General features: G+C 37.4%; 1 protein-coding gene across 1 annotated transcript; it reads right to left on the bottom strand.

Annotated features, from left to right (window-relative positions):
* Positions 1-1,690: 1,690 nt before the first annotated feature.
* Positions 1,691-24,888, bottom strand: CATSPERE (catsper channel auxiliary subunit epsilon). The gene is made up of 12 exons (XM_042874797.1): positions 24,815-24,888; positions 23,825-23,918; positions 21,726-21,766; positions 19,770-19,815; positions 18,477-18,551; positions 17,302-17,408; positions 12,276-12,396; positions 11,432-11,893; positions 5,164-5,216; positions 4,860-4,959; positions 3,494-3,651; positions 1,691-1,961 (listed from the first exon to the last, which is right to left on the bottom strand). The coding sequence occupies exons 1-12, from the start codon at positions 24,886-24,888 to the stop codon at positions 1,805-1,807; spliced, it is 1,488 nt and encodes a 495-aa protein (XP_042730731.1). The 3' UTR covers positions 1,691-1,804.
* Between the last annotated feature and the right edge of the window lie 1,307 nt (positions 24,889-26,195).

Here is a 26,195-nt window from a genome sequence, read left to right as displayed (position 1 = left end):
ACTGTAACGTGTGAACTCAGGGACTTCTGCCTTGTAACACTGAAAGGTACTTGGGCCCTGAACAGGAACACAGAAAACCTCCTTCAAGAAAAACAAAACCCTGAATTGTTGTCTGACTATGAAACTATACTACATTTATTTTATGGCTGCATGGTAGCTATTCAGTCATGGCCTGAACCACTGATTGAGCACCTGGGGAAAGGACCTGGTCAGCCCTGGGAGCACAGGTGAAGGCAAATCAGCTGTGTGACCACAAGGGGTGGAGCCTGGCTGCATCTCTGTTAGACCTCATTTAAGGGCTGACTGCTACTAGCAAAGGATCTCTGATTGGAGATCCCTTCCTTGTGGAGTTCTTCCCCATGAGCCTAGATCCTTGGAGACAGATGAGCATTCCTTTCCTGTTTGTCCTTTTGTCATGCCACTCCTGTATTGCCTCCACTGCACTAGTCTTTCGGACTGTGACAACGCCATAACGTTTTACTAAGCTTGTATGGAGAGATCAGTTTAAAGACCGGTCTGATTTTTTGTCTCTGTGGGAAATGCTGTTGTCTACTTAGTTTTCACAGGTGTAGAAACAGTGAAGAGTAGAGAAGCAGCAAATTTCAGCTGTAGCAGAGAGCTGAGAGAACACTATGGTGGCCAGAGAAATGCAGAGTGCCTCACATGGGTGTTGCTACGAAGCTGTATGCATGGGATGTATGTGAAGGGAAGGTGGAACACAGATGTGTAGATACTGCAGAAGGAACTGGGGGGGCTTCCACCTATGCTTCAGCCCAGGGGGCTGTCCTGCCTAAAGGAAGGTGGGCTTCAGTAGGAACAGGCTGTCACTGGAGGTGAAACTTCTAAGCTGATCACTTATTTTTTTTTCTGATTTCCATCTTGGTGCAAACTGTACTGAGATACACAGGGTATGAGTCACACAAAATGAATCAGTAACTATTTTAAAATGTGCTCATATTCAAGCTAGATTTCTATAGATTTTATAATCTTTATGAAAATTTTTGCAAATGATGAATGTTGAGAGCAATTGTAAGAATTTCAACATTTATTTATCAATAGAGTTTTGTTAACTTGTTTTGGAGAAATGAAACAATTGCCATTAAGAGCATAAGCTTTGCAAGGTATGTTCATTTGATGATAAGAAAATTCAGGCTGGAAGCCTGACACTTTTAACAGCTTCAGATGGTGTTAAAAATAGATGCAAGCATGACTGCTTATTGATATAACAAATGTAACTACTGCAACCAACTATAACTTTTACAACAATAATATAACAAACATTTATTACTGAAGAAGTGAATAAGCTTGAGAGGAAGTATGATCAAATACATACTTTTAAGATAGAATTAACATTTGTCAGCAGAAGTAAAACATGTAGCATCAAAAGACATCGTCAGAAACACACAATATTCCCTCTGTGGACTGTGCTGAGCACTTTCAGAACTTGATTGGCTGCAGCCCTTTGACAGAGCAGAAACTTTGCCTGCATTGTTTTATCAGATTTCACACTGAAAAATTATGCTGATACCATAGTTGAGTCAGTGAAAATCATAATGTGAAGCCAACTCAAGCATGAGGCTCACAGCTGCAGCTTAACTTAGCTTGGCTTGGAAAATGTCTTTTAAAAACTGTTAGCCACACCAGAGCTCTGCTCCTATAGGAGCTCTGACGCGTTGACTGGCATGCCCTCTGTATATGAAACTAAATGCATTAAATAGTATTATAGAGATATAAGAAGTACTTGCAAAACCATCTGTTAATAAACAGTGTATCACTTGTCCCAAACACCATCCTATTTAAAGTTTTACTTTGTTAGTGTATCAGTGAGATACTGGCCTTTAGGTCTTCTGCCCAGTGTTTCAGACTTCCAAGTGAGGCTGTATCTGTAGCAGAAGGTGGCACAGACCAACAAGGTGCTGAGTGTGATGAAGGAATAAAACTTAGCCATAGAAACATCTGACCTGGAATGCAAATAAAAATATAATCATTTTTTTAGATTCCTGTCAATAGTAAGTGAAGAATAGCTCAGATTTCATCATAGCAGTACAGTCACTTGGTACAGTAACTTAAGACAGTATTCATCTGGTTAATCATTAGGTATTTCTTCTAATCCATATGGTCATGATTCCAAATTCAATAGGCATGTACCACAGTGAGTTGCTTCTTCCAACAAGTGGCAAGATTCCTTTGATTAAGAGTCACAAATAAAGCCTTAAGTAAAAGCACTGGAGCAGTTAAAAGTTCATTTGGTTTAAAAACATCACCAACTCCAGCTATCTTTTATACAGAAACAGAAGGTAAAACACCACAAGGATTGCAGTGTGAAGCAGGTGTTATCCATTGTTTACTTTCAGCCTGCAGGCTGGGATAAAAGGATTCTCTCTAAACACTTCTTACATAGTTAAATTAGTTTGTTAACATGGCCAAGCAATTCTCTCAAGTGTCTGGTGTGCTGGAGAAGTGCAGATGGGATAATGTTCAAATTTGATTTTCATTTCCATCCGTGGAAATCCTTTATTGTCAGCAGGGGGCCGTGGAAATAGGATTTCTGCAGGATAGGTGCAAGTGGCACAAACTGAATGTAAACAGTCACAAGGGAAGCATCTGGCTTTCTGGGTCTCACATGAACATGGAGTTAAAGCAGGTGAGGCCTCACAAGCTGAAAAACACCCTGCTTGCTTTCAAGCAGAGGTTCTGAAGAAGCAAAATCTTTAAAAATGTGCAGATAACTTCTGTCTTTATCTATGAATCATCTGTACAGAGAAAGAACACAGTATCTTGCCTTCTTGTTTTTGTACTATCAAGTATATTTCAAACAACAACAACAACAAAAACCCAACAACAAAAACAAACAAACAACAACAAAAAAAAAAAAGCAAAAAAGGAAGACCAAAAGGAGGATCTAATATATTAAATAAAAATCCATTAAAAATATCCACTAGCTGTTATCTTTCTGTTACACCATATGTATGGACTGCAAAGACTGTTTTTAAATCCCAAAAGCTGAAATAGATAAGAAAAGCTGTTGGGCTGTTTTCATCATTGAAGCAAAGGCAGGGTCAGGCTCTGAGCAACCTGATGTAGCTGTAGGTGTCCCTGTTCATTGCAGGGGGGTTGGACTGGGTGGCTTTGAAGGGTCCCTTCTAACTCAAGCAATTCTATGATTCTTGGATATTTCTAAAGATTCTCAGCTCACCTATGTTTATTTACAAATAGTATTGTTCTTTTTCTTGTAACTTCCTCATTGTTTTCAGATTATGTAGCAGGTGTTTATTTTGTAGACTAGTCCAGAAAATGGAAAAGTCATGGATTTCAAGAATGACGCCTGAATAATTTCTGAGTTAGAACTAGGTTGAAGTGGAAACATTGGAAACACCTGAGCCAAAGGAATTGCTGAGCAAAAATATTTTTAAAATATAAACCGTCCACATTTTTTTCCATTTTGATCCGACACCATCACACTTTTTTTTTAAACATTAAAAAAGACAATAACCTGTAGTTTCGAGTTAATATCCTCACTCTGAACACGTAAGTGGCATCATGACTAAAAGGCCGAGCCATGTGGTTTTGAGAAGTGCTGTTTAAAATCTGATACTGCTCATTCAGTCCTTCCTTTGAACTGTTCTCAAGCTCAAAACAGGATCTGTAATTCTGAACAACAACAACAAGTTATTGCTGAACTAGCTCTGAAAAGCAATTCAACACAAAGACTGATTTAGTCATTCTTTCTTTTTTTGCTTTTTAATTTGTGGGCAGTGGCTAAAAATGATAAACGGATTCTGTTGTGTAAACGTACAAATTAGGTGTCCTATGAACATAAATGATCTAATTCAGTCCCTTCACAGCACTATTAAGAAACTGCCAATAACTTCCCAAACACAAATGTCAGTTCTTAAAGGAACTGTATTTCTCCTAAGGTCATCACCTTAGGGAATTTGCTGATCTTATTGTGGTCAGTCTGCACTCAGTTTATCTTATTCAGCCTCTACTATACAGACCTTGTCTGCTACTACACAGAAAAGACGGAATGTAAAAAGCGAGCAAACTTGGAAATGCCTCCGAATTTCCATCTGATGCTTCAGAAGATATTTTCCTTGATCAGAAAGGGTGACAAAGATGCTTCATAATTATGGCTGAATTCCAGACAAGAAAATCTCATGCAGACAGGACAAAGCAGTAGCTCTGTGATATTATATGTTATATAATCTATGTCTATATGTATTTTATCTTTTCCTATCCAGCTTGGCTGCTTGATGGTTACAAAACAAAACAATATGTCATGGTTTATACGTTCTCTTTATGTTCTTTCAGACTCCTAACGCTTGTGAGTTCCTGGCATGGGAATCTAGTCAATCAGCAAAAATAAAATCATTACTTACTCTAGATTCATTATAAGGTTGTATTATCTGTGTAGATTTATATACAGCATCTGTGTTTGGTTTGATTTGGCTTAAATATTGATTGTCATTCTACTGAAAAAGAAGGAAATGTCCTCACTTTACTCATAAAGAGATTGGGCAGAATTTCTCTGGACAAGACAGTGTGAATTAGTGAGTATTGTTTTATTTTCTCTATGGAGAGAAGACGGTCTGAAATTTCAAGTTTTTTAAGCTGCATTTTCCAAATCAGATTCTAAATGCAGATTCTTCTTCCTTTCAGTGTATTGCTTTGATAACTCCCACATGCTTCATTTTTCATATTGAATACAATGTTAAATCTATAAATAAATTTAAAATGTTAAACTTCTAAATCCATCCATTCAGATTAAAGAAATCTCAACATGTGTAAGAACAGTCCTATTTTCCATGTAGACCATTATGCACAAAATACTTCAATTGCATTCTCAGTAGTTGGCTTACTTTTTTCATGGATGAAGTGTATCCATCATCAGTTCTGCCTTTTATCTCCCATAATACAAAATTTGCTTCAACATTTCTAACACAAATATCACCATCGTATCTGTAAAACATGGAATGTGATCCTAATTAGAACAGAAGAAACACATACAGCCTTTGTATTTCTAACTGTGCATGGATCAGTAAGCATGTAGAGCTGCTGTGGCTGCAGAGGGTAAGATAGGTAATCGGTGATCCTATCTACACTGTGCAAGATGCTAAGGTGTCTTAGGGCATCTTAGAATTACAACAAGTGATTAAAACTTACATCTTAACAGCAATGTGCCTTCCTGGAGGGCAGCCAACAAAAAAGTGGGAGACCTGGTAAAAAACAAAAACAAATCACAAACCAACACATTTTAATTTACCCAGGAAACTTTCCAGAAATGAGCTTCATCACAGACTTGAGGGAGGCTGCTCACTACTAGTGGGAATAATGACTACAAGAACTATTGCACAAATCAGCATGATGATCCAGTAGTGTGGCTCCCTTCTAGTCCACAACTTATCACACCTTACTCATCTCGGACACTTGGGCATCAAGACTATTCTGTGAACTTTCCTCCTTTTATATTTATTCTTGAAAAGTCTTTCTTATTTTACATCATGTTAATTAAAGGGGATGCTATACAGTGAAATCCTCTTGACAGTAGGTCAGGAATTGGTGGGAGGCATTGTTACTGTATTTTTTTCAAGCTACAGTGCCTACCTGATGCTGTAATTCACATGCATTTTCAACAGCGCGAGGCTTCAGTTCAGCTGACATAACACCACTGGTCAGTTCTCTACAAAAGAATCCCCCCACCCAAACAAGAGTTCATGTTATAATTTATTTTGAAATCAGTCGTTAACACCAAAGTAACTTAATTACAGTAATAGGAAGGTAATTTCATTTGGAGGCAAGAAGCACTAATTACTATTACTTACTGTTACTTTATTATTACATCACCTACAATTCAATGTCTCTTTTACTCTCACTGTAGTAATTCAGGCATTATGGGATTACAGGTGGATGTTTGAAACTGAGAGTCAGCTCTAGTAGTTAGTAATTTTAGATGCTTACTGATTGCAGAGAATCAAGTTTGACATTATTAGACCTCCAGGTTACTTTCGAATAACACAGTAGCTACCCAAGGATGGAATATTTTGTTTTTATTTTTATTTGAGTTTGCAGTTAAATGACACTGTGAAAAGCAGAAAAGTGAAGTTTGGGTGGGAGACTGATCAATGTAATGGGAGATTTAAAATTGCTTATCACTGAACCCATTACCAGGGTGAGTACAATCTGGAATTAGGCAGATGGAGATGAGCAGAGTTACATCCTATCCTATTTCACATTTTGTGAACTCTGGTTTCTATTGAAGCCAAAATTAAAGGCATGAGACAACCTGCTGTGGCACTGAATCTGAAGTCTGTCAGAGACTGCTGACCGAGGCAGCCCTGATATGCAGTACTTACCAAATTCTGGTGTAGTTTTCCATAAATAAATCAATTTCAGAAAATCATCAGACCTTGAAAAGTGTACTGAAGACACCCAATGGTATTTCCCATCTATGATCTGATATTCTGAAATGGCAAGGCTCGTTCATGAGTATTTTTAGCACTCCTTAAAGGAGAATATTAAGAGTTGAATTGGCAGCTTGATTCAAAACTTTGAAAGCATAACTATTTTTGACAAAGGAATAATCAGGCTACTTTGTGCTTTGATGCAGAGCATCACGATGATATCATCAGATGCATATAGTGCTCTTTATAGCTCTATACTTCAATATATTAATGTTAAGACATTTGTCCTTGAGTCTTAGACTGAAATCAACTGCACAATATTTATAACTTGCCAAGAAGAAATCCATTTTGACTGATTGGGATGGAGGAAAAAAAAAAAAGGCGGAATGGCACATCTACACAAATTGTAAAAGTTTGTAAATCATCACTGACGGCAGCAGTTGATACTGAAAGAAAAACTGAACAGCATGCTGTTGGGACAGAGCGGGGAGAACAAATTCTGAAGTAATCAGACATCTCCAAACGAAGGACTTTTATCACATAGACAGTAGGGAAGTCACTTGCCTGAAAGAAACCAGATTTGACTGCATAGTGATGCTTGCACAAAACACAAGCACAACTGTCTCAAAAACCGCAAATAATTTCTACCTATGAAGTAAGCTTGATTTATACTCTTAGAAGGACGTAGAGGCATCAAATCTCTTACAGTCTTTCTCCCAGATGGAGATGTAAGATGTAGGGGCCTGCCAGTGGTAGACCTACTGATAGATTTTAGGTTGCTTCACTGAGTGGCAGTGAGATTCTTGTGGGTCACAGTTGGTAGCAGCGAAAATGTGTGCTCACTGAATGAACTGTGGGAGCTGGGTACACAGGTCAGTGAAAAGGCAGAGGAACTGAATGCCTTCTTCAGCTTAGTCTTTACCAGCAAGACTGGACTTCAGGAATCCTACGTCCCAGAAATCGGGGGTAAAACTGGAGCAAAGAAGTGCACTGTTTGTCATATTGGATATCCTGTTAATCTGAGCTCAAACTCCAGTGTTTCAAAGGAGAGCGAAAAGAAACACACCTTCCCTTACGGTAATTTGGCCATTAAGTGCTGGGGAAAACCATACCTTTCTAATTCCTACAGCACATCCAGTGGAACACTAAAGCATTATGTTAAATTATATTCATTTTCTTGTGCAAAGTTGTAAGAATTATGAAAATGTTGAGTGCAACAGCCTCTTTTATTAAAATACAAAAAACAAACTGATTTCTTAGGCCTCAGATTGTAAAACTGCTTCACTCACCAAATGATTTGACTGTAAATCCTTCCTAGTATTTTTATACTCCTTTTGAATGGTGAATATCAGAAGAGGACACAACTATCTAAGCCTCAGCTTTATCAATACTATACATCAGTGCAGCTTGATCTTTTTAGTTCTTATTCATATTCCCTATGTTATACGTACACCAAATCCTTACAGAGCCTTTGCCAGAGCACTGTACTAAGGTTACACATTGAGGTGCTGACTCTAACAGCAGCTGAAGTCATCTCCCTCAGACAATGGCTTAGTTCAGTCATGTGGTACACTTACTGATATCTTTGATATCTTTGTAGGAAGAATGGCTCTTGATTTGCATGCATTATGTAAGGTTTAGAGTCTGGAAAGTCTCTACAATATTAATAAAAAGGCCTACCAAATGAGAGAAACTTCTTTAGCCTCCTGCAGGCTACCAATTTGTCATCAATTCATTCACATTAAAAAGACATCAGCATCTTGCTTGTCATAGGGACATTTCCATTTCTAAAAAAAGGTGGTTAATAGTCAGAACTATCACTTCAGTAACTTGAGTGTCAACACTTTTAGAGATGGAGAGATTGGAATAAACCTGTATGCAAATCCAAAACAAAAATGAGCATAAGAAAGTAAGGACTGGTTTCCAACCCAAGATCCTCTTATGTGAATATAACCTAGGGATACAAGTTTGTTTAACAGCTGAACCTTCACCCACGAATATATAAATGCTGAAAACCCTATCAGTATCAGCATTAAAAAAAAAAGAATGAATCTATGTATTAGATGGACACGGTTTTTCCAAGTAGGCTGCATATACCCCTCCCTGAGGTATATAAGCAAGCATCAGTATCTGCCCATTAGCAATATTAACATTATTATTTATATAATAATGGTCACATTAGCTAGTGAAGTCCTGATGTGCTTTTAATTCCTACTTATCAAAACTACACTATCAAATTTACATCTACTATATACATTTTCTGATACTCACAATGCCTGTGTATAATTGGATTCTAAAATATTGTCAGTTTGATGAGAAAATGTAAATTCCTATAAAAGAATAAAGAAAAATAATTAGTAAAAATCTTTTGACCACAGCGGTGCTTTTAGAGAGACAAAGGATATCTTCAGGATACCAGGGGAATCTGAAAAAATGTCCAGTTCTACTTCTGTAATTTGTTTTTATGGCTTCTCCACAGTGCCAACGACAGGTGACAGACAATCTTTTCCCTCTCTGTGTGGTTCTGACTTGCCCAAACAGTATATCTGGGAATCACCTACTCTAAAATAGGTATCTAAACTATGGGCTACATGCACAAACCAGGAGCCATCACATAATTAAGAAAAATTCCCTGGCACAAAAAAATAAGCCTTGAACCTCTACATTCTTCATGTTCTTCTGTAAAAGGTACCCACAAGTCTATTCTCAGCCTAAGCAATGCAGTTCCTCCCTGAAACATCTGAGGCACTGTCATGCCTGCAGTGTGTTTTCAAGGACTGCACAACCCAGCATCCTCATTCGCATTTCCTGCCTTCTTGATTCTGCACACAGACACTTATGATTTGCTGTCTTCAAGAGGTCCTGACCGTATACATAGTAGCTATCTGGTCACCTCTACTTGAATGCCAATCCTATTCCACTGTAGTCAGCTCTAAAAAAAAAAGTTTTTTTTTCTAATCAGTCATTAGTTCACACGCTCCAGCACTCAGCCACTATGGTTACCTCTTCACTCTCAACCTCTCATGGGAAAGAAATCCAGCAAGTATGGATGAGAATTCTATGAGAACAGGTGGGAGAGCTGTAAGACAAGGATAGGAAGGCAAACGAAAGAAAGGAACAGCAAGGAGCCATGGTCAACGGACAGTAGAATTACAAAGCTGCCTAAATCCTCAACTGTTCCTTCTTCATAGGCACAGCACAGGGAAGCAAGTGCCACCTAAGAATACTGCAAAAAATTTCCTTCAACATTTTCAAACCTAGTCTGCACTTTATGGCCAGCCATTCTCACATAGATTAGAGGAAAGAAGTGATGTCTATGACATCATGGGAAATGAATCCAAATCCGTTTCAAAGGAGGTTGTGAGGATATACATCATGGCACTGAGACAGAGCTGGAAACAGACCATTCACTCTCTCTCCTCAGTGATGACCACAGAGCTGTATTTAGGGGAAGCATGAGGTGTGTGTCGTGAACAACAAGCAATGGCAGCTGATTCTGCCTCCAGCCTTCTCTCATCAGATCTTCTTCCTCTACAGCAATTACTTTTGCCATTCCACAGCTCTTCAGTTAATGACCTTTCCTGAGTTTAGCCAGAACAATAGTGCATAGGTTGGTGTTTTCATACTAGTGGTTGAGCCTCAGTTACAGCTTTATTTCTGAGGTAGCCAGTTGGGAGACAGTGAGCTTGTACAGGGTGAGGGAAGGACTTAAATTCTTGAGAAACAGCAGTTACTTCACAACACACTGTGATTATGGTATACACATCCAAACTAGCAGGTTACTTAAGCAGGAGAGAGACACTTTTGAGATGTATGGATGTAACAGGCATATGTGGCGGGGTTTTGATAGCAGGAGGCTGCAAGGATAGCCTATGTGAGAAGAACCCAGAAGCTGCCCCACGTTTGACAAAAGACAGTTCCAGTGGTGCCTAAAAGGACCCACCGATGGCCAGAGGTGAGCCACTGTGCACTGCTGGTGGCGATTCTGGGAGGGCAGATCTAAGAAAACAAAAGATACTGTGCCACAGCAGCTGTGAGAGAGGGGTGAGGAAATGTGGGAGAAGCAGCCTTGCAGCCACCAAAGTCAGCATAAGCATGCTTACGAATGCAGGCTCTCTCTTTAGAAGTGATCACTGTGAAAGCTGCTTCAGTAAAAACACTTGACCTCCTCTCATGGAACCATCAGTATGACTTTGTATGGTACCTTCAGTTGGAGGGATTTTACTCCCCCAGCTCCTGTCTAGCAGTTCAGAGATGCGAGAGACATGGGAAGCCTGACTGCCAGTGAAGACTGAGGCAAAAAACTCATTGAGTATCTCAGCTTTCTGCATGTCGGTTGTTACCTCTCTTCTCGTTAACTAATGGGGATACACTCTCCTTTGCCTGTCTCTTCTAACCAATGTTTCTATAGAATTCCTTCTTGTTATTTTTTACATCCCTTGCCAAGCTCAGTTCCAGCTGTGCCTTGGCTTTCCTGATCCCACCTTTGCACATCTGGACAGCATCCTTCTATTCTTCCCAGGCCACATGTCTGTTTCTACTGCTTAAGCATTTCCTTCTCAATGATGCTGTGATTATAATCTGAAAATGAATGCCTTAAAACATCAGAAATTCTTTGATGTACTGAAAAACATATTATTGCCATGCCTATTTTTCTCTTGGGAAAAATTAGTTCTCACATTGTTAGTCAAATGCAATTGGTAAAACCAAATAAAATTATCTTCCTGTAACAAATACTAAGGATGAAAGCCTCAGTTTTCTTGTTAGAAACACACTGAGTAGAGGGGTGCAGGTTAGAATCATGCTGATAGGAGTGCAAGTTAATTGTATCCAAGTAACAGTTTGCTAAATACTTTCTTGGTGCGTCTTTCCATCAAAAATTAATGTTTCAGTCTTAACAGACCAATTAATTGAATAGATATTCTTGTATTGTCATTTACAAGATAGCTTCAATGGTCTCTTACTTTACATTTATTTACCACTTACTAAAAAAGAAAGTTAATAACTACTTAAAATAAAATATACTTAACCGAGAATAATCTGGTGGATAGTGCTCCCATCAGACATTTCTGGTAGTGTTGATCCAGACACATGAAGATATCCATTATCCGTGCTGTTTTTACAGGTGTAGCAAACACATCATCCCACAGCAGTCCAGAAGATAATGCTGAATTTATGTATATCATCCTCATAGCAGAACTGTGAGGAACAGGTAAGCAAAAATCTCCTAAGCCCCAAAGTTGTCTGCCTTCATTATAAAATGCCAGAAAAAATAGTCTGGAGGAGCTGCAGGCATTGCAAATAAGTGACATTGTCACTTCGCATGGGACTGAGTCCCAGCTAACAGTTGTTACAGTTAAAGAAGCAGTGTTTGGAAAACTGACGATCTTCACTAAGCTTGCAGTATCTGCTATTTTATTAAATGCTTCATTGTATCCAACATACAGCTCAGTAGACATCCCTGCTGCCCAAGTACTTAATTGTTTTCCACTCTGTTAAAAAAAAAAACGAACACAATGATTATGTAAACACTATCTTCTCATAAAGTTCATATCAGGTACGTACGCTAAGAAATCAAGATGTTCTGGGAAACATTTTCAACTAATGTAACTGCCAAAGCTGCATTGAAGTCAATTTACAAATTTAAGCCATGAGTCTAGAAACAATGTCAAACGGCTGCATGAGCTCACACAGAGCCAGAGAGCATGGACCCTATTTCAGAATGTCTTTAAATAAATTTGTTGCTGTCTGGTGATTTCTAATTCTCACCCTAGCCTAAGAACGATTTAAAAGAGATCTAAAATAGATGTATCCAGACATTTAATGAAGACCATCCATATCTTAAATGTCAAATGAGAACTGCGAATAACTCACCTGCACTGGATAAACAGATGAACTCCAATATCTTGAATGCATTCGAAGTATTTCACTCTCAGGAAGCTTGTGTTCTGCTCCAACTTTAAAAACATGTCTGGCTTCTCTTTTATAACAAGTGCTGTTTATTAAAAATGAGATTCCATTATCTGACAGAGCCACAACAGTTATATTGCTATTTAGGCCTTTGGTCAAAATATCTGAGAGAACTTTAATTTCTATGTGTGTCCTGAATGCATCATTCGTATAAAAAGTTCCAAAATTTGATAACAAAACTGCTGCTGTTGGAAAACATGCAGACCATTTAATAGGGAGTTCACTACTCTGAAGGGAACAGAGTGAGATGTCATTTTCCTTGCTAGGAAATGACTGTTTGGGCCTTGGGACTACAAAAGAAGTTCTTTGAACAAAGCACTCCTGAAATACTCCAGTTATTTTTATGATGATGTCATCAGGTATTTCAGGTATATCAGCTACCCATAATCTGAAAATGAAAGAAACAAAAAGGTAAATTTGAAAGATGAAATCTTACTGTTGGACTGACTGACGGAAATTGAGGTATGTAAGTAAAGTCATATTCTTAGAAGAACTGCACCAACAGTGGTACAGAATTATTTCTTAAGCCTTTTCTAATTTCCAGAAAGTAGATAATGAAATCAAAACTGGGAGAAAAAGATTAAAAAACTGCCTGTAATTTCTAAGCAGGCATATTCTATAGCTCAGTGATCTCTGAGAACTTTCTGTATATGCTTTCATACATATACCTCACTAAGAATTGAGTATCTGAAGTTAAAAATGAATGGTTGTAACATTATTATAGCTTCAGTGAGTAATACAGCTTTCCCTGCTACTGAGAGAACTTCTCCCCCACCTTTCCCGTAGCCCCCATTGAGCCACCTGCAATACACAGAAGAAAACAGACTAACAGGAGCTAATGTGAAACCACACTGCAGTTGATGACTGGAGCCACTGATGTTCCAGCAAGGATTGTGTTGATAAGCAATAAGAGAAAACCATGCATAACAGAAATAGTCTATAATAATATGTCCAGTTTCTGCAGTACACGGCGTAATAACAGATCTGATGGATGCAAGAGTCAACATCCCTGAAGAAGGTTACTTCTTCAAAATTAAGGCCCAAGTAGTTCTATTTCAATACATCAGGATACAGCAAGGCTGATACAAACTTAGAACAGAAACAAAAAATCAGTTCAGTATAAAGGAGATCTAGGAGGAATATAAGCTTTGTAACTTTGGCTTCTGAAGAAAATGTGATAGAGGACACTTTTCCTATACTTGCAGACTGTCTGGATTTCCTAAGATGCTGCTGACCTTCAGAGGAGACAGCAAATTTTTAGCAAAATTTTAATGAAACTGCGAGTCTGTCCAAGGCCCCAAAAGTAAAAGAAGCTGGCAGATCAGTTGAGATTGGTTTTGCTTCTTCTTCTCTCTTAGTCTGAAATTTCAGACAGTGGTAACCATCTTGACCAGTCTGACTAGAATTTGAATTAGTCTGCTGGCCCTGTGGTCTCAACAATGATGCTGGATTACGGGACACTTGTTATTACACCTCAGATGTGTTTTTCTGCTAACAGATGCATCAACTTTTGGACTTATGGCAGTAAATTAAATATTGGAAAAGAACAAAATGATCCAAATTCTGTTCTTGTTGATATGAATGCCGCTGGCTTCAATAAAAAAAGTTGCTGCAAAATATCCAAGTGTGTATGAGAAGATTTCGGTGAATCAATAGACTCACTGTTAAAATAAATTATAAAGCAATTTTATTTTCTCTTCCTTGATTATTCTGCACTTCAGTTCTTTAAAAAAGGAATAGTCAAAAAGACAAAAAAGAATACCAGAACTCATATAAATAAGAAACAGTCTACTGAAATGGCCAGAATGTTGTGTTCCCACTTCACGAGGTGGGGCAGGGGAGGATTAGTTTAGTTCTGCTGTGAAAAATGTTACAGAAAAAAGCCCATCTCTGATTACAGCAGCTTTTGACACGGAGTGTTGCTATGTTGCCATCTAGCGATTACACAGTTAGATACAACTGATGAAGATGCCTGAACCAAACCTACCTAACAAGTATTTAAAACACCCCTGTTAAAACCATACTCGCTTCTTGCAGTATCATACCCAGCATTCGTTATATGCTGAGAGTCAATTCTTCAATAAATAGAAAGTACAGTCACAAAATAGTAGCGAGCGTGTTATAATGTGTTCAGAGAGTAAAACAGGAGTAAATAAAAGACAGATGGCAAATACAGTCGCAGGAAATGTCTGCAGTTGAGAATCCTTTGTAAAATGTAAACCCAGAGTAATTTTCATTATCTTGTGCAAAAATTTAGCTGATATATTTGGATTAGCTTCACTGGAGGTCTATGTAGGTTAAAATTTTACAGATAATAAAACAGGTGACAAATACCTTTGTGAAATAATAGTCCTTATACTTTCATATGACTGTCATTTACTGGCTTGATCTATTTTCTTATGAACTCACAATCAAACTGTGACTTTTTTTCTCACTGCTGATTTTTTTTTTCACAGCACGTTGGAACGTATGGTGAATAGTACATACTTGTGGAAAGAAAAAAGTATTTGTCCTAAAATGCAGTAAATAGTGCTAAAAGTAGAGCAACTGACAGTAGGAGAGGCCTCATATTAGATTTATTCTTCTAAACTACTGGAAAAAAAAAACCAACCTGTGCAGACGTCTTTCATCAAGGGCTCCAGCACAGAAAAGATAGGAATAGAAGCAGATGGCATTGCCTCAGGAAACTTTTCAAATGTAAATTATCAGATACATTAATTGCCTTTTTGTCAGTGTCCATACTCGAAGTCTTACCGTAATTTCTTTATTTCCAATTAAACTGACATAGTTGCCTGTGTAATGAAAGATACATAATAATCCTTTGGAATCCTATATAGCCTTCGTAAGAAACTCCAACAAACGTCACCTGCTGGTGGATGCTGTAGTATAAAGAAGCACCTGTGTCCCCTTCAGATTTCCCTCACCTCCAGGCACTTTCTTGCTATCCTATCTCCTATACAGCACATGCAAACACACTGTAAAGTAAACAAGCTTTAAAAGGAGTATAAATACTTTGGTTATTATTTTATCACAAATATTTAGAACTACTGCCCTACTACCGATCAGAAGAGTATATTTAAGTATTGGTTTTTGCTGGAAGACTCACAGAAAATGACAAAATCTTAAGCAAACAGGTGAAAGAAAGATAAAAGATGTCAAAGATGTTTTGCACAAATACCAGGACTCAAACCTGAAGAAGTGCTGTGGTTTAACCTGGTAGGCAGCTAAGCACAACTCAACCATTTGCTCACTCTTTGTCCCACAGCAGAAACTCCCGCTCATGTGAGAGGTGTTCAACTTGTCAGCTCATGGGTTGAGATAAGGACAATTTGATAAGGAAGAGGGGAAAAAACAACAAGAAGAAGAAAAGAATAAATAAAGAATAAAAAAACAAGTGATGCAAAGTGCAATCGCTCACCACCAGCCAACTGATGCCCAGCCAGTCCTTGAGCAGACGCCCCTCCCAGTGAACTCTCCTCACTTTCATGATTCAGCATGGTGCTATATGGTATGGAAAGTCTCTTTGGCCAGTTTGGGTCAGCAGTCCTGGTTCTGACCTTTCCCAACTTCTTGTGCCCCCCAGCATCCTTGCTGGCAGAGCAGTATGAGAAGTATGAAAATTATGAGGAGCTGAAAAGTCCTTGACTCAGCACAAGCACTGCTCAGTAACAACTAAAACATTGGCGCTATCAAGACTGCTTGCATCCTAAATCCAAAACACAACACCCCACCAGCTACTATCAAGAAAAATAACTCTATGAGAGCAAAATTAGGACAACAAGCCAGCAGAGATACTGGAAGCAGTTTAGTTGACCCTGAATGACATTCTACCTGAGCTACCTTCTTTTTGTGTCACGTGAGGTAAAAATGTGCAAATCCCAAACTTAGAAGCCTAGAGGAGGGTGAATAACAGCTGGCCAGTATTTTTTTTTTCCCAAATGAAAAAGAAATGCTTGACACAATAGCTCACATAGGTTCTAAAGTTCCACGAATGGCATGACTGAATGGGGGGACATTGAGCTTCAAGCTGGTATCTACAGCTTGATAATTAAGACTCAGCAACCATTTGTTACAGTAAAAACTTTAGGTGATTGTGGAGTCTAGTCATGCTTTCTACTCCTTGGGCTTCTGTACATACAAAGTAGAACAATTATATGCAGAGAGTTTTTTTGGCACTGAACTGCATGCTTATGTAAATTTAAGTACTATGGTGAATGAAACAAAGGGCAGATAAACCTGCTTAACATGACAAGCTGTCTTCAAAGAAAAGCAAAAAGAGCAAAATTATTACTGAAGCACAAAGTTATCCCACTGCACAAAGAAGAGGTCCAGACATGGCCACAGCCATATTTTGTATTTTGAGGAGTCACATCTCGTTGCTCTGAAAACTGTTATTGGACTCCCTGGGTTTTTAAAGCCAGGTACCTAAAAGTTTCTCCAAATCTGGAAGTTTTTTAAAACTTGTTATCAATCCACAGAAGTAACCATGAAAACAAGAATTACATCTTCTTGCAGAGAACAAGCTATTCCCTAAAGTACTCAAATTCACAAGACTGATACCACTAGTTCAGGACTGGTAATTTCTAGCTTGCATGCATTTGCTTTTTTCCTTCAATTATCCTTCTTTTTCAGTGTAGCAAAACTGTTACAAAGAAATTCTGAAGTTCTTTGGGCACTGTGTCCCTCATACTTCATTTTTGATGACATGTCTGTTGACTACATATGGCTGAAATAATGGACACACTGATATGCTTCCAAGAACACTTTCTACAGTGTAGGTAAAGAAAATTAGAAGAAAAATGACCAAATTACTTTATTCATCGCCCTCTCTACACTTACTCATTAACAACTGTCTACAGAGCCATAAATGTAACAATTTTATAGAACATTCAATTAAAAAACAAAAAGCACCATAAATAAATTACCATACCCGGATTTTGGAAGCCTCTGACAGTGGTATGTTTTTTGCTTGAAATAGGTCTGAACAACAGGTTTCTGTCCCCAAATCTGTAACATCTTGCTGAGTATCTGAGAACTCTGTGTAAGTAGAACAAACATTTTTATTAATCATCTGTTTTTGTCCAATTAGGATAAGGTTGTTTACGACAATCTTTTCTTTTTAGAAATCCTTACGTTGGAATCAGCTCTTCTATTATAAAATATATTTTCAAACAATGGCATACCACTAAAACCATATTTAGTCAATCCATTTTAGCATATATTACACTCAGAATATAATTCTGTTATTTGTGGGTTTTTTTGTCACATCAGAGAACAAAAAACACTTTCTTAACATCTAGTTATCTAATAACAAAGATGCCTTCAGAATGCAATTAGTATTGCTATTTTTTTCTTCTTTTTTATTCTGCGAGAGAGTAATGTCAAATATGAAACAAATATGAAACAAATGTGAAAAAATCAAGATCTAATGATGACAACTTAAAATAAATAAACAACTTGTGGTGCCATGCATGCTTACTCTGTGTCAGATACCACACCAAAATTGAATACTTTCTGCCATTTATTTTGATCAGAAAGCCAGTCCTAACAAAAATTACTGTAAATATTCATCCCTATAACTAATCCATGTTGGATAACCTCGTTAGTAAATACCTAATCCAGTCTAGAGATCTATCTATGTAGATCAGCCCATACAATATCTTGTTACATTTTAGGTGTGAATTAAATCAGTGAGTTGACAACACCATTTATCACATTTCATGACTTCCATAATGCTTTTAACTTATTTTCCAACAGTTTGGGATACAGGGAATCTGAAGAAGAGACTTAAATGTTACATGATATTATCACTTACAACAACTTCAGTACCATTTTCAATAAGACTTAAATGTGACTGCATCACTAAAACCTGCTAACTCTTCTATCTATGAAACAGACAATAGGTTTCACCTCATTCCACACCTGTGTCACTGCTGCAGTATTAACTGTAGAGAAAATCTTGCAGATGTACTTTTCCTAACAGTAAAAGGAAGTAAAGATGTATGCAGATACAATATTTCAGCAAGACATTTCCACTTTCAGCTGGTAAATTTTCACAAGACATACATTTTCACTTTTTTCTAAAGTGGCATAATTTCAACTTACTTCTGATGGAAAAACTGCAGTGTGATTCAACTCAGAGGCATCTGCACTTTCGGGATCATATATCCACAAAATTAACTTGTAAGTATAAGAGAGACAAGAGTTAATATGTTTTGAAATATATATTAAAAATCTATCAATGTGACAACATTTTTTCTTCTGACAGCACATAAAACAACACAGCAACAACATCAACTTAAGCAACGCTGATCCTGCAGACTAATCTTGTACATCTTGTTTCTTATTGATGTCAATGGGCAACAGCTACTGAGGGAAACAGCACACATTTTCTCAGAAATAAAGGGGGAAGAGCAAAATTCATGCAGAGGATATTTTTCTCCCCTGAGGCCTTCATGTTTCCCTCAGAAGCCTTTCTCATGGGTGGCACAGTTATATACAGCCCGTTCTGCTGCAGCAGTGGAAGAGAGGTTACTCACTATTAAAACAAAACAGAATTTCCTTCTTGTCAAAGAAACATTGCAAAACTGCTACTAAAATGACGCTTCCATGACCGACACGGAGGTGACGCACTGCTCTTTCAGTCAGGCAGAAGGCAAGCACCTGGAATTCCCAGGTACATGCAAAGACAAGGATCATTCTGTGAGGCGCTCTCCCCCCATTTACCACAAAGTAGAGCAGTGTAAGGATGTGCACGGAGGCAGCTATGAAACAGCAGACATGCTGTAAGTTTGCAGCACACAGTTCATGCGCTGCAGTTTGCTGTTCATCTACTCAGATCAAAATGCCAAGTTGTACAATCTGTCCTTAGAACAGTGCAAACTGAGGAATCCTACAGCTGCTTTCTCAGAGGTGGGTGAATAGAACTCGAACAGAATTTAAGCTTGCTTCCACACTTGTGAGCTTCCACCATTTCTAGCAGGCTGCAAACCATTCATAGAACAGTTATCTCAATTCACTTTGTTAGCATGGACATGTTTATAAGAAAAGTTTCCATGTTTCCTTAAATGATCCCAATCTCAAACAAAAAGGGGGAGAGGTAGGAAATAATTTATCTTGTAATCTCCTTATATTAAATTTGCAGATGTTATGAAATAAGGCATTTTATAAACCAGATATTAAATTACCATACCAATGGCACGTTTCATCATATTCACTGAAAGGGACACATTTTAAAAATCTCAAGTAAACACACAAGTTCAAAGAGTACAGTAGGTTGGCCAGTCTGCCAGTAGTAAGCATGAGTTTGTGTCAAAATTGTATTTCATAAAAAATGAAAACAGTTAAAGATCTAGATACAAATATGAGGTCAAAGAATGCATTCAAAATTAAATTCACCTGGTGCTCATTTAAGAAGAGTTGCTTCTCTGCACTACAATCTGCACTACAAAAACAATAAAAAATACAATATTATTAAGAAACTTTCTATTGAATAAAACTATATAATATATATATATACATACAAGTTGTACATACATTATACAATTTAAATCAATCTGCTTGTTTCAGGTGTGTACATTGTCTACAACGTTATAATACAATGTGTTCAGCATTATGGCATTGGCTGTTCCATTGCATAAACGTTTAAAGACAGATATCTATATTTGCTGGTGGTTCTCATTTAAAAATATACTCTGAGCATCATTCACAGGCTTTTTTATAACGTGGTTTCCCTCTTACCAAAAATATGCACTGCTTAAAGAAAGCATGTCTTCTGCTATAGTTCATCTAATTTAAAGTTACCAGATTAAAAAGATCAGATTGGAAGGAAGGATGCCTGCTGTATCAGAGCTATGGAGACTGAGCATTGTGCAGTGGATTGGGAGAACAATTTCCCTTTCCTGTCCCTCTTTGCAGTGACATGACAGGGAACAGAGCACTGGTCATGTTGGAAACAGGACCTCTATGCGTCCTGCACTTGTGCTGCGGCTGGAACGGGGAAAATTCATGGGCTGCAACTTGAGTGGGAGAGCTGGGGAAACTGTTAGATATCTGATGTCAGCCATACATTAGGATTGCATTACATCAAACTTCACTAAACATCCTGGATGAAATGCTAACTCCCACAAAGTCACTGCAAAAACATCAACTGCTTTCACAAAAGGTGGTCAATCATTCTTTCAACAATTTAAGCAGAAAAACGTAACACAGAAATGTGTTTTCATCAGCATTTGAATAAAATATTAAGAAATTAGCAATTATATTCAAATTCAATGAAAAAAATTTTCATGCGAGTTCAAAACTAAATTTGCAATTTTCAGGTGCAGACACACGTAACTTCAACTAGTGTGACTGATGTGTAAGAGCAGAAAGAAGTGTGATGTACAGTTCTTTCAGGACGAGAGACATTGCTGCCATGGCTCTTTGACTTCATGTCGATCATGTTTAGTGTTTGTTTTGTAAATATACTGAGTGCATTCCCTTCAGCAAAAGAAAGCAGAAAAAGCAACAGGGTGCTCTCTTTTGCAGTAATGTCTGGGAAATGCAAAGACATTCTCAAGCAACATTAACATGGATCAAAAGAGAAAGCATGCAGGGAAGTTTGCTCTGGAATTGATGGAAATAATCCAAGTACAGAACTTAGTGGCTTTCTATTTAAATAAACAGATAAAACAGCTTTGAGTGCAACCATACGATGCTTTATATTATACAGGAGTTACCAGAGGGGTTCAAATACCAAAAAGAAACCTACTGCTATGTTTACAGAAAGAGGACTTTGTATACTTATCTAATAAACAAATATATGCCATTACAATATTCCTGACTAGCATTATAGACTTCTTCCTCCTATATAAATAAAGTAAGCCGAATATCGGCGAACTCCGTGGATGAAAGGAGCAAAATATGAGTTATTATTATTGCCTAAAAACTACTGGTGTTATGCAGGATCTCTATGGAACTTTTGCAAGAGTTTGATGATAATCAGACTTTTCTTTTTCTTAAGGCTTTGGAATATAAGGCAATCTATCTCTGGCAGGCTTTCCTACCCTGACAACCACCAACATTCCTGTTTGGACTTACTGTATTAAAACATGTGCTCTCATGCTTCATTACTTGTTTTTTTTTAATTGATCTGCTGGCACACTCAAACAGCAGTGCACTCTCCCTCCACACAAATGGCAACTTCTATTTAATATTTTAAATTCCTGGTTGAATACACGCTTTTAGCAGCAGCTTCGCTCTGGCACAGTGTTCCTCACGGACATGAGAAGGGGCAGACTGACATGTTTGCATTTTAAAATTCAAAAATCATTACTTTAACTGCATGAGAAATACACATAGAGACTGTCTCACCTTCTTCCTTTCTCTGGAATCCCACAATAGCATCCAAGATACTATTTATTCCTACAATTAGCTTCTTTCAAAATACGTATTTCTGGACCCTACAAGCAAAATACCTCCACTTTCTACGCTAAAGGAGAGCTTTTACTGTAACTTCAAGACCTCTTAGGCATATGCCCTTCAAAGCCTGCATCTTTTGGTAATTAATCCCCCAGTTTTCTTTGTAATCTATTGCTAGTTAGCTGCCTTCTGTGTATGGGAACTGCTGAGTCACAGCCTGAACCTCTGATTGATCACCTGAGGCGAGCCATGAGTCAGCCAGAGGAGCACAGCTGAAGGCAATTCACCTGTGCTGCTGGAAGGGCTGGAGCCTGGCTGCACCCCTCCTAGACCTATTTAAGAGCTGGCTACCAGTGGGGAAGGATCTCATCTGGAGATCCCCTCTTCTGGTGTTTTTGTAGATGACCCTAGCATACAGGTAAGCCTTCCATTTATTCTCTTTTGTTATCATAATCTACTTCGCCTAACTCTCTTGTTTATTTTGTGATTGTAAAACCTTAATATCCATTGATTATACACTTCTGTAATTGCCTTGAAACAGACTGAGCTCAGGCAAAGACTGGCTGCATGGTACCACAATATTGCATATAATCCATTTGTCAGTATCCTTCATTTTTAGGCCTCTACCAAGTACAAAATTTTCCCTTTTCCCCTTCCATGAATTTTAATTCAATATAAAAACAAAGAAGTTCTGAATCTGACATATATGTATACACATACATATATATATATGCACTAATATATAACATTATCCAAAATTCAAATTCCAAGCTGAGATGTTTTTCATTTCTCCAAACAGATCATTTTAAAAAATGTATCATTTTTAGTAAAGACTATAATTATATATTTCCAAAAATATTCCTGTAGAGAAAAACCTACCTTTCCATTTCTGAAGCTGCTGTTGAATAGCACGTGAAACAATTAGAAGGATCAGAATCAGGCAAACACTGCTCTTCATCCTCAAAGGTCTAAAAGAGAGAGAGAGAGATGTTCTGCTTTGATACACTGCCTTCCTACTGCTGTGGGCTTATGTTTTACTTATAGCAATAAATGTGCCTATATAATACTCTAATACTTACAGAAATTACAGAAAAAGGCTTTGATTTATGAATAACCCAAATGAATTCAGTCAGACTATTTAGGAACTCAATGTCCCAAAACTTTTGTCACTGATCACATATGTAGGCTGGGATTCATGAACATGGATGCAACAAAATACTACAAATTTCCTGAATCCATTTAAAAGATTCTGCAGTTTCTTCTGATAGGTAACCATAATCAGGATTCAACATGAGCATCTTCAGAACCACCACTTATGTTCTTAACAAAATACTGAACAAAAAAATCCTAATTAGTCAATTCTCGAGGGGGGGGTTTTGTTGGTAAACATGAAGGAAATCTGTGACAATATCCACGTAATCTGTGCCAATCCCATTTAACAGGCAGGAAACACCATTATTCCAGTTCCCTGTATTAATGAAGACTTTTGACACAATAAGAAATTAAATAACACATGTACAATGGTCTCTCATTTAGGGTTAAAATCCATAAAATTGCCCCATTTTTAGCTGCAGTCATACTGCAGAATGTGTACAAAAACAATCAATGGTCATTACAAAAGCTATTTTGAGATAGTTGAGGGGTTTTTTGTGATTATATGATAAGCAGCTGCCTTACCAGAGAAAATACAGTAAGCACACGGGTCTCTGTAACAAGAGGAAATGGACATCAAAGGGATGAGTGTAACATGTTTAATATTTTAATAAAATAATAGGGGCTACCATAAATCTCAGAACTCACTGATAAAGCCTGCAACCAAATGAACCATTATTACATTAGTTAATGTAATAATGAACGCCATTCTTACTTGGAAGCTCCCCTTCAGCACCTTTACCCTAAAGACAGAGTTATTTTGTAAACAGCTTATCCAGCTCAGGAACTCCATTCCACAACAGACTGTGGGTGCTGTGAGAGACACCTGCATTCAAACCATCACTGTGCACACAATGAGACCGCAATCAATTTTTATACAACTTATTTTGGCAGTTTACCTCAGTCTTTACTTCTGGTTTTATGTGGTAAGTTCCAGAAAACTGACGCTTCAGTGTTGTTTGGGTTAAAACAGACAAAAATGCATATTCTAACCTATATTTAACAACCAAATACAATCATAGTTGGTGTAGTAGATCTCACCCACAGTTCTTAAGGCACTTCCAGGAGATGGTAAAGGCTGCTGTTTTCAAACAGATAAAGCTGATGTAAATTTGGAGCTACTGTGTTCCCCCCTCAAGGTGATACTTTTGCAATGACCATTTTAAGGGAAAAATTCTAACAAAAAACCAGACCTTTGAAGAAGAAAAAGCTTTCTGTCAATTTAACATCACTCTCAGTCAAATACTGCACAACATTTGGGTTCCTAAGAAATGTACAGACGTACTGCAGAAAGTTAATGACCCAAACTATCTATCACATGAGGCATTCTATTAAGCTTCTAATGTCTGAGGCCAAGACAGAGATTGAGAACAGTGAAATTCTGGGGGAACATGGTAGTAGAAGCTGATTTCTATTTAATACGTCTACTTTCCCACTTTCCTATTTAAGTTGTTATGGTAAATATTGAAATTAAAATGTCATCCATATGAAAACTCACGTCTCATCTGTAAAGACAAATTCACTTGCCATGCTTTCAGGGAAAATGGAATACATAGATCTGAGGAACTCACTTAAAATTTCTTTCCTCATTTTTCTTAGTATTATTACATTAAATAGCTGTCTCTGCAATTCATAATTTACAAATCTCATTTCCAAGCAAAGGATGTAGCTTTGCAACTTTTCAAAGAACAAATCCCAAAGTATTTTATTTTCATGAGAACCTTTAGTCTTGCCTGTTGCTACCTTACTTGCACTTGCTTACAAAGAGACACCTCTTTACAGTAGGTGGTTTGAAAATTTAAAAAGCATACTGTATTATCTTAACTATTCTCTCATTGAACTCAAAGTACGGCTGTTGTGATGATGTTTCTCATTTGTGAAGTCTTTACCTTTTATCTTCAATAGCACATGTATCACGAAAATCCCTCTCAGTGAATAAAGTTCCTTCATATTCTAGATCCATCTAACCAGAGTTGAAACAATTGCTGTGTGATAATCTATTGATTATGACGTGTACAACTATCACTTTATAATGTGCTTAATCTCGTTTTTATCATGACAAGAAGACTAATGAATTTTACCAAAAATACTTACGGGAAAGTTTAACCTGAATAACTAATTTAAAAACAGGAATAAACAAGAAGGGATCCATTACATCAAGCACAATGTTCAAATAAAATGACATATTTCCTTCCTGTATAATCGGTTCTTGTCTCTATAAAGTAATTGGAAGATGAAGTAACAGCATCCTGGAGAGTCTGAAGTGCTAAAGATGTCAACATTGTCTGGTACAGTAATTCTTAAGGCTTTTCTGGACTATGGCACTATCAACCCATATATATATATTTTTTTTGTGAGCCACAATATATCTTAGATAAAGATGCCATATACGAACAGGAAGTAAAATTAACTAGTTTTTCATTAAATATTTCAATGACTTAATGTGATGAATTTCAACATTTTCTCATTTCACATAGTTCTGTAGGATACCTACAGATCACTTTTCCACAACCGCTATTCCAGTGTAGGTATTTTACTCTGTGCAAAATATCTGAGCAGAAACAACTAGTTTTAACAAAGAACTTGTAGCATGGGCCATGTGTTCTGACATCTGCATTGCTGTGGTCTATTTATTTCTTCTATCTGTATTCTTTCAAAAAAAAAATCAAACTTACAGGAGGAAAAACAGTATCAGAAGAAATATTCATAACCTTCAGTTGTCTTTCAACATGTTTAATAAGTATGAGTAAGGTCAAAGAAATAACACCCTGTGAGCCATAAGCCCTGCTGAGCAACACCTAATAATCCATCAGACATTCTTGGATTTTTACATTCATGTTCACCCTTGATTGTTTGAACTACTGAAGTTCTTAGCTAAATTCTTGCCAATGTAGGCAAATTGTTCTATAACCCTTTAAAAAAATCAGAATAGTTGAGATTAGAATTCATTAGAATAACTCAAAACATACATCTGTAACATTTCCATCTATATCTTCAACTCAGCTGAATGAAATACAACAATTATCTCACATTGCTCTCAGTTTGTGTTTATTTATTAAAAGTTCCTGTTGGAGCCTCTTGAAGTTTATCAAGAGGCAGAAAATGACTAAAGTCAAAAGCCTGAATGTACCTGAGTTACAGTGAAATCTATCCTAACTATAACTTTCTCCAAGCAGACACATTGAGCAATTCAGAAGACAATAAAACCTAAACTTTATCAGTGTACGTTTCTACCCTGGGTGCAGTCAGTTTTACTAAGTCAATACCATG

Source organism: Lagopus leucura, unplaced genomic scaffold (genome assembly GCF_019238085.1).
Source record: "Lagopus leucura isolate 7727_CA_CO unplaced genomic scaffold, USGS_WTPT01 Super-Scaffold_73, whole genome shotgun sequence".
In the NCBI taxonomy this organism is placed as follows: Eukaryota; Metazoa; Chordata; class Aves; order Galliformes; family Phasianidae; genus Lagopus; species Lagopus leucura.
Note: the sequence above shows the minus strand (reverse complement) of the source record. Positions and strands in the feature narration are given on the sequence as shown.